The 15,223-nt window shown below is 35.7% G+C and overlaps 1 protein-coding gene across 1 annotated transcript in view; it reads left to right on the plus strand.

Annotated features, from left to right (window-relative positions):
• Nucleotides 1-4,866, plus strand: part of LOC126978790 (DENN domain-containing protein 1A-like) — a 50,534-nt gene extending 45,668 nt beyond the window's left edge. Inside the window, exon 15 of the mRNA XM_050827863.1 lies at nt 4,814-4,866. Within this exon, the coding sequence (XP_050683820.1) occupies nt 4,814-4,842 (29 nt within the window). The 3' untranslated portion in view covers nt 4,843-4,866. The remainder of the gene's footprint in view (nt 1-4,813) is intronic.
• Nucleotides 4,867-15,223: the final 10,357 nt, after the last annotated feature.

The raw sequence follows: 15,223 nt of genomic DNA on the forward strand, positions 1-15,223 counted from the left end.
TTTTAAGTGGTAAACGCGCAAAGTTGAGTCTGGGGGTTAAATTGGACAAGGTTCAATTCAATTTAATCATTATAAATAATAAAGTGAAGCATTAATTAAAAATAGCAATGTAAATGTAAGATAACTTTGATATTGTCAAACTATTAACTTACGATTTCGCCCGATAAACACAATAGTATAAAATAAATGCCCAAATTCCGAGTGTTCGCCATCTCAATACTTAATTGCTTGTAAGTACTCAAACGCAAACGTAATCAAGTAAACTTGAAGTTTTATCAAAATGCTTATTAAATAGTGTTACAAACATTAAACATGTTTTTGTGTTTAACAACAATACTGTACTACTGTTATGGTAAAGTATAGCAAAACTATAACTAGTTATGTCACGTGGTTTTGCTTATGTTAAATATATCAAATGCCTAATATAATATTTTCGTTTTACTTTAAGATATCCTGAGATTCTAAAACAATATAAACGATTTTAAGAACGTCACTATAATATTGTAGAATTGCTCTAAAACACCAATATATACATATGGGCATTTAAAAGCAAGACAAAATGAGGAGGAAAAAGGAGACAATATTATAAAAATCTTACAATTTTAGCGTTAGGGTCTCCTTTTAAGCATGAAATGTCTTTTGTAGGTGACCCTACTTTTCTATACTAAGGTAAAGGTTTGCATAAGAGGTGTATTAAATAAAATTTTTAGTTAGATGTTAATGTTATGCCAACCAGTCAGAAAAAAATACCAGAGTTCGTACACTTTCTCTTAAATATAATATTTATTAACCTCTTAATAAAGTTTTCACTTCTATCGTGTGGTCTTGAGCACACACCGCATTATTATTAAATTCAAGTTCTAGGAAATATAACAAACCGCTACTGAAACTCGCAGTCTGTAGGTGACCCCACTTTTCTATACTAAGGTAAAGGTTTGCATAAGAGGTGTATTAAATAAAATTTTTAGTTATTTGAAACTTTTCAGTTTTTGAAGTCGTTTTTTTAATCGAAGTTTTTTTTATTTTTTACGTTTTAGTGCTAGTTAATAATAATATATAATCAACCTGAATGAAAACTCCAAAAAAAAAGCCGTACACAGAAAACAATTAAGTCATCCAGGTAGACGAATTACGTAAATCGGATCATTAACCTCAGAGTAATCGGTGTACGTACATAAAAACAAAATACCGATCGAATTGATACCGTCCTCCTTTTTGACGTCGGTTAAGAACAGATACGTATAATGTTTGATAAACTAAAAGTAACGAAGCGTTACTAAAAATTTAAATTGTCATCCCATGGCTTCCATCCCAAGGGTTCTATCAAGTGGATTTACAGCTTCTTCACTAGTTGTTGCCGACGTAAGTCAAATACAGTCGACACCTCAGGGAATACATCAAATTCGTACAGATACTAAGATAAGCAGAAAGTTTGAGCTGGGCGCAAGTTCTCAACAAGGAATGACAACGGCTTTTATTAACTTATTTAGAGCTTGGATGGAAGTTGAACAAAACGATAAATGCGGTAGCTTTGAAGAAATACCATAGACTCCGTTAGGGGCTTTACCAAATCGATAATCGATTTCAGCCGAATTACCAAAAAAACACAGCAACAAAAATGCTTGTTGAGATACTTTAGCTCTAAAACTCTACCCAGGCGTCTTAAGATAACATCGTACAAGACCCTGTTTGAGCTGGTGAGTGGCTAATTCAAATATTTTTACTCAAAATAGGATATGATAATTATTATTAATAATTAATAAATATTATGAAAGTAAAAAACTACCACCCATTCTAAAAAGTATGCCTGGTATTGCCAAAATATCAGCTCTGGCTGATGGTTATCGAATGACACCATTTATTTGCCATAAGACAGCAGTTTGAGAAAACGATACATCTACTGAGCCGTCACGCTCGGAAACGTAACGCGCGTTCGACTTCAGTCAGCACTAGTCGAGTATGCCAACCAGTCAGAAAAAAATACCAGAGTTCGTACACTTTCTCTTAAATATAATATTTATTAACCTCATCTTAATAAAGTTTTCACTTCTATCGTGTGGTCTTGAGCACACACCGCATTATTATTAAATTCAAGTTCTAGGAAATATAACAAACCGCTACTGAAACTTGCAGTCCGCACCTTACGGCCGTTATATTAATAATGGACGATAATGGGTTAGCCCATTGGAGTGAATTCATTAAATTCTAACGGCGTTACAAACAAACTCGGTTTAAAGTTATACCTAAGAATAAACTAATAATATGCAAATTTTTCTACTTAGTCTAGTCGACACTTTATAAAATGGTAGAAAATAGAGATACTGCTCTTAAAATTATGTGTAACTATTAATATTTTTTTTTATATGAGAGGGGGCAAACGAGTAAGAGGCTCACGGGATGGGGAGAGGTGAGGCAACCGCCCATGGACATCCGCAACAACAGGTGTGTCAAGAAATGCGTTGCCGGCCTTTAAGGTGGGAGTATGCTTTTTTCTTAAAGGTCCCTAAGTCGTATCTGTTCGGGAAGACCGCTGCCGGTAGTTGATTCCACAAAGTGGCTGTGCGAGGCAAGAAATTTCGAAGAATACGCGCGGTTGTGGAATGCCAGACGTCTACGTGATGCGGATGGTACTTTGCACGTAATGTCCGATGGTGGAATTCGGCCGCTGGAATCAACCCGAACAGCTCCTCTGAGCACTCCCCGTGATAAATGCGGTAGAAGATGCAGAGAGAACCCACATCTCTACGCAATGCTAGAGAATCAATCCGATCGGAGATGACTTGATCGTCGATGATTCGAGCCGCTCTTCGTTGTATGCGGTCAAATGGAAGAAGCTGGTACTGGGGAGCACCCGCCCAGAGGTGAGAACAGTACTCCATGTGAGGCCGAATTTGCGCCTTATAAAGTTGCAGGCGGTGGCTTTTAGTGAAGTACTGTCTCGCCTTACTGAGTACACCAAGCTTTTTAGAGGCCAGTTTGGCCTTCTCTTCCAAGTGACCACGGAACTGAACGTCGCTCGATATATCGACGCCAAGTATGACAATACAGGCTGTGGCAGTTAGAGAAACAGATCTGCCTCCACGGGTAGGATCCAAAAAAACACCGCATCTCGTCCCACTCTGCTGACCTATAGTGCCACACGCGGTGACAGCCTAAGAAGCGGGGCCGTGTTAGGCGCGTGATCGGCACGGTGCTCCGGATCAGACAGTGGTCCGACGATCCCAGAGGAGGGTCAACGGAAACTAGGTAGCCGTCCGGATGTGAGGTCAACAGAAGGTCCAACAGTGAAGGTGTATGATCTTGCACATCTGGGATTCGCGCTGGCGCAATAACCAGTTGCGTCAGACCATATGCTAAGGCGAAGTCGTGAACAGATCTCTCTGCATGATTGGTGGTACGTGAGCCTAGCCATTCGACGTGGTGGGCGTTAAAATCGCCAAGAAATACGATCTCTGCAGTGGGGATCTGCTCCAACACGGAATCTGTAGCCGTGGATTGATTTAATTTGGATGTGTTCGAGGAGTCGGTCAGTCTCTGCGTTACCGCAATGGGACCTCTATACAGGCATGCGTAGATTCGCGGATGGTCATTGCAGTCTACACGCAGCCAGATGATGGATAGGTCCTGTCCTTCAAGAAAAGACATCCTCCCTGACGTAAACGCACACGCCAGCCCGTGGTATAAAGGAGTGTTCCAAATTATACCCCGGGTAGGAAAGGTAAAATGAATCAGCCAGGGAGGATATCTGTGTCTGGGTTAAAAAGAGCAGGGCCGGCTTCGCCGTCTCCAGGTGAAAGTGGACGGCATTTAAATTTGATCAAAGCTCCCTGATGTTGCAAAAGTCCACAGCGAGTGTGGAGGAGGGTGGTTTGAGCCTCCTGCTCTATTTGCCCCGATACAGCGCAGATTTGCCCCCTGCAGAATAAGCGGGGCAGCCTGGGCAACCACTGTTAGGTACAGGCCCTAATTGTGGACGCCCAGGGACGGATTCTCCAGAGGAATCCATCCTGGAGTAATCTCTTTTTAGTCTGTGCTGCCATTTGTATTTGGGAGGGGGGGTGTAGGCTTCCGGATACCCCACTCACCGGACGAAACGTTTCGAGTGGGGGAGTGGTATTTCTCCGGGCGTGCCGGCCCAATTCGGAGGACCGAGGATCCGTGAGGACCCAACATGGCACTACCACTCCTAATTTAGTTAATTAACCTAAACATTATGAACTATTATAGACATAGCTTTGGCAACACACTCGGCGGCCAGCCTTGTTAAAGGATACAACGCTTAGCGACTCCAGGAGCTGCTGGATGTATGAGAACTACACCATCATACGCGCTCGAATACCTCTTAAACCTAAGACCTTTAAATCTAGTGAGACAAAGAGCAAACGGACCGTAGAAACAAAACGTAGAAACCACACATTCTAAAGTTCTACAGAGAATCTTGAAGGAAATACCACTTCTTGAGGCACCCATAAACTGTGTCATCATGTATTCGATCGAAGATACAATATTCGACTTTCTGCAGAAGCAAAAGATAACTCTGGCTTCAATGAAGTCAGGATATACACAGACGTATTCAAATCCACACGTGGTACTGGACTCGGTGTCTCCTTGAATGACTTAAATATCAAAATATTCTAACACTTAGGCAAGTTAAACACGATCTTCCAGGCAGAATGTATTGGTATTACCAGAGCGGCACAGACAGTAGCAGCCAGAGGTGTCAGGGACCTTAATATAAAGATTACCTCAGATAGTTCATACGTACTTCAAGCCCTAAAAAACAATACCATAACCTCTATCTATCTATCCTTAGATTGGAATGGAGTGCAACCGCTTGGCTGAACAAGGGGCACAAATCTTCCAATCACCAGTGTCACTCCCGGATGCCTGCAGCAGTCTGAAAAGTTTACTATCTTCCTGGGATGGCCGGTTGGAATTAGAAGATTAACACGCACAATGGCATAACCAAGAGGCTAAGTGCGTAAGCAGCCCAGTCAAACTATCTTATTAACGTATATAACTTAATCGAGGCTCTTTTCAGTAATATGAATAACATTCGTACTATTATAATAATATATTCTTTGATAGAACTGAGAGTCTTTTATAATCTATTAAAATATAACGCGACTGTACTTATATGATATAAATTCAATGAGAATATGATATTCAACAATGTAAAATGCAATTATACCATCTGTTGAATTCTTTGTAAAGCCTTTGTACTGAGATATATTTTTGGAGATTGCTTAATGCCGTTTTCGTTGGAAATAAATTCAAAGTGTTCAAGTGAAATCACTTTTGCACAGAGCTTTGAATGAATACCCATCTTGATGGCTTCTTTATCAAATTCTTTGATTTTGTTTTCCTTGATTTCTACTTTTTTACCAATTAAAATTACAAGGCAAATAGTTTATTAAGCTGCTATATTGATATTTATTTTCTTATTTTTCATTATTCTCTCATTTTACAATGGCGATACCATGTTTGGGTAAGCTAATGCATATAAAAATGAGATATTGCAGCCGATCTTGATTGCACCTTAAAACTTAAATTATTGCGTTGCGTGCAAGGGGAGCTGTGCGTGAGAAAATGTGCGAAAACTGTAGTTTCAAGTTTGGGTAGTTTTTAATCGACTTCAAGGAGGTTCTATTTTAGGGTGAACCTATTTTGATGATTCTTTTTTTTATTTGATAGCCGGTGCTATCCGTGTGGTCCCATTTAAAAAATGTATTTGCAATTTGTAAAAGTCCCATGTATGCACTAAGTTTGTGCGCGATAATTTGACGAACAACTCACTATCCCGCAAACTAATATCCATGATTCTTTTTTTATTGTAAAGGATATACTTCAAAGCTTGTTTGATGAGAGTTTGGTTAGGTTCTCATTATGGAATCCATGACAAAGTAACGGAACTCTTCAATTCTAAGGAGCAAATTAACGATACTCGACCGAATCTTTTATATGCTACCCCGATATTTGAGTTTTTCCACTAATTAAAGTTTAAGTTTAAATTAAATAGTTCAATATTGTACATGAAAATTTTTTTTCGAGTTGTTTTAGTTTCTTTGCATATTCTGAGAACAATTACCATGGTAATGTATATTTTTTTCACACCATCAAAAAGTAGAGATTTCAAGGAACACAAATTCCTTTCATTCCAATAATCCTTTTTTGAAAAAGCTGATATTTTAACGAGAGAATTTTTGAATAAAATAAGTGTTCTTTTTCGATATTATCTCAAAATAAGGTTAATAATAATTATTTCAAATGAAAATAATTACACCGTATCTGGGATATCAAAAGGTAACTTTTGACTAAATTTCATGGATTTTTTTTTCTAAAAGATGGAAAAAAGATTTTTGGGGTTTCATACCACTCTCAGCTAATCTCGCTGTTATGGTAAAGTCGCTCACAGTCACAGGACCTCACAGAGCCGGCGCGGAAGTTAAATAAAGTTAAAATGATGATTTCGAAAAAAAAAACAATACCCGATATAGATTTTTTCGAAATCCTACATGGTTTATAAATTAATTTAAAATAAATTATATTTTTTAAATAAGTTCACAAAGTAAGCACGTACAAAAAAATCGTCACCTTTTTGCTGTCAATGGTGATTTTCATTCTTATAAAACTAGAAATAAGGGATTTCTTGTAACTAATTCTAGTAAGCTTCATAAGATACATAATAGCTTCTAGAGTAAATGTACATACTTTTATAATAAAGTCCCAGCCACTGTTCAGGCATTATCTATAAATATCGGTTGACCGATATAGAAGTATGATAAACGGTCAATAGGTGATTTCATGTCGTGTTTTCGTGTTTTGAATAAAAATATTTGAATTTGAATACGCTGGAGCATCACCTAATGTGGGGATGCATCATAGTGGATAACGAAAACGAATTCTCCAAGAAATAACATATGTTGACCCAGCAAACGTTGTATTGCCGATATTAAAATCTCGATACAAAAGTAACTGTAGATCGTAGATGGGTGAAAATTTGAAGTTGTATGTATTTTTTAATGCTTACTCATAATACTAGTTGACCCAGCAAACGTTGTATTGCCGATATTAAAATCTCGATAGAAAAGTAACTGTGGATCGTAGATGGGTGAAAATTTGAAGTTGTATGTATTTTTTAATGCTGACTCATAATCAAACAAATTTAAAAAAATAAATCAACAAAATTAAAAAAAAACATTTGCTTGGACCACCCTTAACATTTAGAGGGATGAAACATAAATGTTGTCCGATTTTCAGACTAAATTTCGTGAGAATCGGTCATTCCGTCCGCAAGAGTTTTTTTTATTATGAACAGAACAACGTCTGTCGGGTCAGCTAGTATACATATATATAGATTGGACATGGGAAATGGATTGTCTTGATTCAGACCACAAACTTTCAAGGATTGGCCTTAAGATTTGAATGGTCAGGGCGAATGCGAGACGGATCGGAAATTAAAGATTTGCGGGCTACCTCGACATGCAAAATGTTCATTAAGTAGTTGCTGCAGATCTGAAGAATTGTTATTATCGTTGCTAAATTGATCTCTTGACATCGATCAAGTTATTTGTCCATGTTGCCCATGAAGTATAATTGTAAAAATTTAAGCTGTGCATCTTCGAGAGGTTGCAGTGATCCAATACGATGGTGAATCTGTCCTTATATCTACAATATCAAACCCGTATTGCTGATTTACAAAAACTTTTTTTAGAATTAGCATACACAATACATAGGAATAAGTAGGTATGTTACTCTTCTACTGTTTTGTGTGTAAGTATGTAAATAAATAAATACCTTCAATATCGGATTAAATCCTCGTTCTTAGATGTCTGCCCCAAATGAGGTCATTTGGAAACAAACATTGTATTTTTGAGTGTTTTCTAGAAAATGGCACAATTCTTGCGTTTCTCCGCAGAATACTCGCAAACAACGTCCATCGGCCCAATGCGAAACCTAGTATGCAAGCAGTACTACAGTACAGTATAAGTACTGCAATCGTATTGAAACGCTGCTCGATTCAAATAAGCACTTCATAAATTTCTTCTTGTGCGTCGAAAATTATCTATAAGTTGTTGATCTCTGAGGTTTTACTGGACGATTTGGTATTGCCAGCCGATCCGTTTTACGGGATGCCACGCTTTGCTCTTGTGATTCATAGCACGACGTCGATCCATACTAACGCGGTTTTTTTCTTCAGTCCTTTCATTCGCAATGTTTCGAATCCTAGTTGCATTACGTCTTTGTCAGGAATAATTTGATCGTCTTAGTCGTGACATTGTTAATAATATCGGCACAATAAGCTAATAGAAACTCGAAACAAACACACCAACCAGTCAACTTGACTAACATGACGTGCACTGTCAGTTGTATTTTATTACTCATATAGCGTGAAACTAACAGAAAACTTCATTGCATTCTTTCTATTCTCGAGATGTCATGAAAATGTCAATCCATACAAAATGTATCAGAATACTTTTTTATAATAATATTTATTCGTGATTTTTTTGATATTTTATTACCTATTATCCTATTCCGGACTAAGAGAAATCCAAAAAAACAAACAACAGAAAAATTGGTCTAGCCGTTCTTGAGTTATAAATGGTGTAACTAATACGACTTTGTTTTATATATATAGATATAAAGACGAATTTTATTAAATATGAATGAAAGCAAAATACGAGGAAACTAGACTACCTTAATAAGTTTTGTCTACCTAAATATAACAACGTATATGGTAAAAGAACCTGTAAGTATGTATTACCTAGGATATTAAATACACTACCTGATGATATTATAAATATATATCTACAAAAGAAAATTTCAAAGTAAAGCTTAAAAAATACTATCTACATATTAACCTTAGAGGGTTTGCGAGTATGTCTTTAATATTAACTATATATATATAATCTAATCTAATATCTATTATATATATATATATATATATATATATATATAATCTAATCTAATATCTATTATATATATATATATATATATATATATATATATATATATATATATATATATATAAGCGATTTCCACGTATATAGTCACTCATCACGATATCTCTGGAACCATTAGAGCTAAACACTTGAAATTTGGTATAAATATTCTTTTCACCGAGTAGAGGTCAGCTAAGAACGGATTTTCCAAAATTCCATCCCCAAGAGTTTTTTTTTATTATGAACAGAACAATGTCTGTCGGGTCAGCTAGTATATATTAAGATAATTTTGTTCATTGAATAAATAAATAAATCCAGTTAGTAGTGGCTGTGGACGACTAATATGTTAGTCAAGGGATGGGACAAGTCAATTATAAGGTCAAGTTAAAGCTCGCTTGCTACGTGACTCACGGCGAGCAGTACCTACGTGTTAATAGACAGAATCGTTTGTGTCACCTTGAACAATTTTCATGCAGCTTATTTTACTTGTTGCGCCACGCCTTCCATGCGATTCCCAGACGAAGTTGTAACATGTCGAACTTATGAGGGAATGTTACTTCACCTTCAAGAAATTCAAGTTCGTCCGATACACTGGAAAATTTTCGAACTTATTAAGGCAATATCCACTTTACTTCGGCCTAATATTCTGACTTAGATCAAGACGATAATAAAAATCGATTGTTTCGATGAAAACTATTATTGATGTTGTTTTGAAATAATGAAGACTGGTTTATAATTCTTGGAAAAAATCTAAAAGGACTTCATAGTGTTACAGAACGAACTCTTCATATTTAAAAAATATTTTCAGTTTTTTATGAAAACATTTTGATTTTTGATTAGTTTTCAAGACATTTTTTACTATTGATACAATGCGTCCTAGTATTATGTTTTGAAAAATGGAAAAATTCGGAAAAAAAATGTTAAAATAAACCACAATATGTCAAAATGAGTAGCTACTTCTACCTTACGACTTCACCGAAGGACATTTCATTTCATTGAAATTACTCTGACCATTAAGTTTTTTTATGAAGTGGAACCCTAAAACCTATTAAAATCAGTCCAGCTATATTAGAAGCTGAAACAGTGGGATAAATATTAAAATTAAATATTCTGTTATAAAAACCATGTAAATAATAACATAAAGTTTGATACAAACCGTCCTTTTCTCTTTAAAAATATAAAATTTTAATAAAAAAACAACCAACTTAAAAAACATTATTCCAAAACAACGCATGATATTCACTAAAAAGTATAAAAATAATCGTGTATTTTTATACAATCTAATTAATTAATCGAAATCTAGTTACGATTATTTGATTTTTGGAATCGGTGTTCTTCCGCCGCGACCCACTCTCGCCTCCTCATGACTCAAGCACATCTCACCTATACTTTGTTATTTGTACTTACAAACTTATATTGGCTGACACCGACTACAATGTTACTACATGGGAAGCACCAGCTTTTAAATAAAAAAAGATTTATCAAAATCAGTTCACCCAATCGAAGGTTATGAGGTCACAAACATAAAAAAGATATCGCCGAATTGAGAACCTCCTCCTTTTTAGAAGTCGGTTAATAAAAAGACCCATCATTTTAATTTTATGTACACTTAATAAAGCTTAGACAAGTTAATAGCATTTAGTAATAATTATATAAAATAGACACAAATTATAGTTAAATAAAATAGTTAATCATAAGTTCAAGTAAATTGATGAGATTTTATTTTTAAATAAATACGATAGACATTTTACTAAACAAGCACGAAATACAAGAAATTCGAAAGTAGAAATCTAATCAGAGGGCGAGCTTTCGCTCTCAATAATTTATTTTCTGTTTGACAAATTTACTTTCCACCACAATATATTACGCAGGAACAAAGTTATAATTCAATGTTGTATTTAAGCAGAGTCTGTCTCTAATTTTGATACGAATTCAGATCGCATACATAATTTATTCCGGCTTAATTTTCATAAATTTTCCCGCGCCTCAATACCCTCGTTTCGATAGAACTAAGTGTTTATACTTAGTTATGTATAAGCATCAGGGGTGAAAGTGAAAGAGCGTGCGATGTAGACACGAGTTCATACAGGTATAGAACGAAAATACGTAGGAAAACTTTCATACGAATTTTGTTACGGGATCTTGTAGTATGTGAAACATGTCTATAATAATAACTAGAATTATTAAATAGTATGATATCAATTTGTGTTTCATTATAACATTTTATGCAATATTTGTATAATGAGGGTTAAAAAACACGTGTGGCGTGAGGCGCAGGCGAGTATCGCAATGAAAGACGCTACGATCATTTTTTGACCTAGTTATACAACGTGTCGAATACAATATTTTTTCTATGACTAGAGAGGTAATCTATACTTATAATAAAACTGTAGAGATCGAATTTCGATCGAAAAAAAGTCTCAAAACCGAATCAAGGGGATACAAGAAGAGAAATAAAACAAGTGCCGATTTTTTTCCTATCTTTGTCTTTGTCTGTTTGTACAGGTCTTTCTCCACCGACTGATTTAATTATAATTGTGCATGATGGTACCTTACATCCCTGGTCAACATCTTAGATACTTTTCATCCCGGTAAATACAAGAGTTCCCGTGGGATGATAAAATACTATAGGAACATATATAGTTAGTGCACAATAAGTTACTGCACCTAAATAAGTAAAATTTATACGACCGGTCATTTAGATCAGACAGAATATAAACTTAATCTTAGAATCCTGTGAAAATCTCAACCCAGGTAGGGTTGTCTGGTTATCCAAAATAGTATACATTTATAAATTTAAGTGTTGCCTACTATCCATCATCATTTCAGCTGGAAGACGTCCACTGCTGGACAAAAGCCTCCCCCAAAGATCGCCATGACGATCGGTCCTGCGCTGCCCTCATCCAAGCTATTCCGGCGATCTTGACCAGATAGTCGGTCCTACCAATATTACTATCCTACCTATCATTTAATATTATAGTTTTCAATTTTAAGCATTGGCTCCTTCTCATGTCCATGTTACGTCAGTTGGTGCTGGGGCTGCTGCTTCGACTGCCGAAGACAGCAAGCGTCGCAAATATGTTGGTCTCAGTGAGTCATACATCTTTGTGCCGTTTGGTGTCGAGACACTTGGCCCGTGGGGCCCAGAGGCGCGGAGAATGTTCAAAATACTATCTTCGCGCCTCAATAAGGCTACTGGAAACCCAAGCGCTGGCAGCTATTTCGGTCAACGGATCAGCCTTGCTATCCAACGGGGTAATGCTGCCAGTATTCTTGGTACGCTTCCACGTAATGATAGTTTTAATTTTATGTAGTCGTAGTATTGTAAATATAGTTATAAGATTTGTTTTGATTAAATACCTACTTATTTTAAACATTATTATTCAAATTAGGATTTTAGATCACTTATGAAAGTCAAAAATTACCACCGATTCGACAATTTATGCCGAGAAAATAAAAAGAAATCGGGACAACATAATATAGGCTACTTTTTATCACGTTAGATGCAGGGATAGTACCTTGCGGGTGACGTCGCGGGCAGCAGCTATACCCTTTAAATTATGAGTCCTTTGAGATTGTCGAAATAAACGTTTCTGCGGCATAAGCGGCCGCATATTTTTTTACGTAAACGTAGAAGTTTGATTTTTTTCACAGCTTCAATTTCAAATCAATACTTCCACGCGCTCGGGAGTTAAAGGATCTTGACAGAGAGAACTCTAATTAATTGATTAAGGTAAGAAGTGAGTAGTTAAATGAACTTACTTACTAAAAATACTTTAATCTCAAAAAAGCTATTGAGTACTATAGGACCATCCAACTACATTGTATCAATATTTTCTATAACTTCACACTTTTAAATACAAATAAAAGCGAAGTTGGCTATTACAGAATCGACCAGTAACACCAAGAAGCAATCTTTCAGCCACAAGCCATTCGAAGATTTATGAATTATCGAATCGAATTGTGTTATTAAATGGATGAAAACCATCTTCATACTTTAACAGATAGGATAGTAACCTATCTTACCACTATTTCCCGCTCAAACAAAAAAACAACCAAGTAATATATTATATCAATTTAAATAATATGATAGAGGTTTCAGTTGCATCATGTTAAAACTATTGGATAGATTACAATCACAGACTAGTAAAAAAAGCAGGACTCCGCGCCGTGATATTAGCAAGTGAAGCACCTTTATGCTAGTGTGTGTGCAATTACGGGATATACCAGTTACACAATTTTTTCTCCTTTAAATAATCATATATCCACAAATACTTTTTTATATTATTGTTTTTACACTTTTTCACAACGTACGACGGCATTTTTAAAACATTTTATTGCGACGCAACCTGATATGTCACAGACGGTGGCAAATTTCATAACGGCGGCCGATCGGCTTGTTTTAGTGTAAATGTATGCTTGGGGCTATGTATTTACACGTTTACCGGCTTTGTTTTGGTGCCTCACTGTTATGTAAGTTGCCACGGAGTCCTTATTTTTTTACTCGTCCGTGATTACAATTAAAGCTTGTAAGTTTTATTGGTCAGATACTTAGCCCTTATGAAAAAAAATATTGTGATATCTTCATAATGTTAACAAATAAAGTTAACAAAGTTTTGAGAAATAAAGATTTTTTATAAGTACTACGTGCTCAGCCATGTGTGTATAAAGGCATAAAAGGCATTTATTTCCTCAAAATTGATCCCTTTAGAATTCTTTTTGAGACGAAGTCACGGGAAACTGCTCGTTAAATAAAACATAAATTAAACAAACAAATTTTTCAAGTTACCGCTTAAATAGGCGGGAAATACTTATCTCTGGTGAGTGGTTTTATTTTTTCTTCAAAAATGACAAAGATTCACCCATACAGCTAGCGCGGAAAAAATTTAAAATTACAAAATATTCCTAGCCGCAAGTTTTTTTTCTTAAATTGACATTAAAATGTTGAGCCTAATGATTTAAACATGAAAATATTATGTTTGTAATAAAGTATAACAACTGTGCTTTTTGGCGACATTATATTACGGTAAACACTCACCTTTATAAATACCACTGGATAGGATGTTTCATATGTTTGACAGCAAATTTTTTGTGCCTATTTGAAGCGCCACTCGCGAGCGTCCAGAGAACTAATTTTGACGTAGGTATAATACAAATGGCTACTAAGGAACGCACAATACTCTGAAGTATTTTTGCATTTTTAATTAATTTCCTTCGTTTTCCGTGTTATTTATACTTCAAGAATCAACGCAGTAAAATACACAATTTATTTTTGTAAATACTTTCCCACCATCTATCGATGTTTGCTGAGGTTGTCATTACTAGGTTTAGTGCTGCAGATTTTTTATCAGACTCAATAAATTATATACTTATATAACTGATCGTGGGTGTATAAATAACATATATAGAGGAGCAGAAAAGTATTTTAATGGTGTAAATCATAAATGTAATCCATTCTTACGGGATAATAAACTACCGGTCTTGAAGTCACTGAAGCCCAGCGCTTTTGAACCGTGGTCAGGGGTGTGGGGTTCGAAACTATCTCACCAACTCGGGAACCACAGTTTAAATCTGGCGCCTTAGACCATGCGGCCAAACTGACTTAAAAGCAGTAGTTGAAATTAATGATACAACTTCAACCCTACTACAATCGGCCACGGTACTTCGCGTAATTGTGATGTGACATGCGATAGATGGGCGAAAAAATTTGAGGCGATGTAATAAGAGTCTCATTTTAATAAAAAGTAGATCCCTAACTTTTTTTTGTTGAAGAAGTGTTATTAATTGAAATATATGTACTACTTCTTCAATCTCAAATGCCTTGACCGATTTTAATGAAATTTGGTATTGAGTGTAGTTGAAACCCTCTATTACTTATACTCTTTGTTACGAGGTAACTAATACTCCAGTAAGTAACTCAAGTAAGATATAAAATTAAAAATGTGAATGAGGAAAAAACGAGTTTTGAGGTACTACTTACTTAAAACGTAAGTATCCATTTCTGGTCCTACTTACTATACGAGCATTATATTACACCACCATTATGAGCATAATATCAACATTATGATGCTATATTATAAAACAAAGCGCTCCGCCGCGTTTGTCTGTCAATAAACTCAATAACTACTCCATCGATTTTCATGTTCTTTACACCAGTGGATAGTGTGGTTATCGGCGAAGGTTTCAGTATATAATTTCTTACGGAATAAACCCCGCCCTCCGGTCGACTTGTAGTCGGAAGTCACTTACAGAGTACTGCCTCAGCATAAAACGTTATAAAC

This window comes from Leptidea sinapis, chromosome Z (assembly GCF_905404315.1).
Source record: "Leptidea sinapis chromosome Z, ilLepSina1.1, whole genome shotgun sequence".
NCBI lineage: Eukaryota > Metazoa > Arthropoda > Insecta > Lepidoptera > Pieridae > Leptidea > Leptidea sinapis.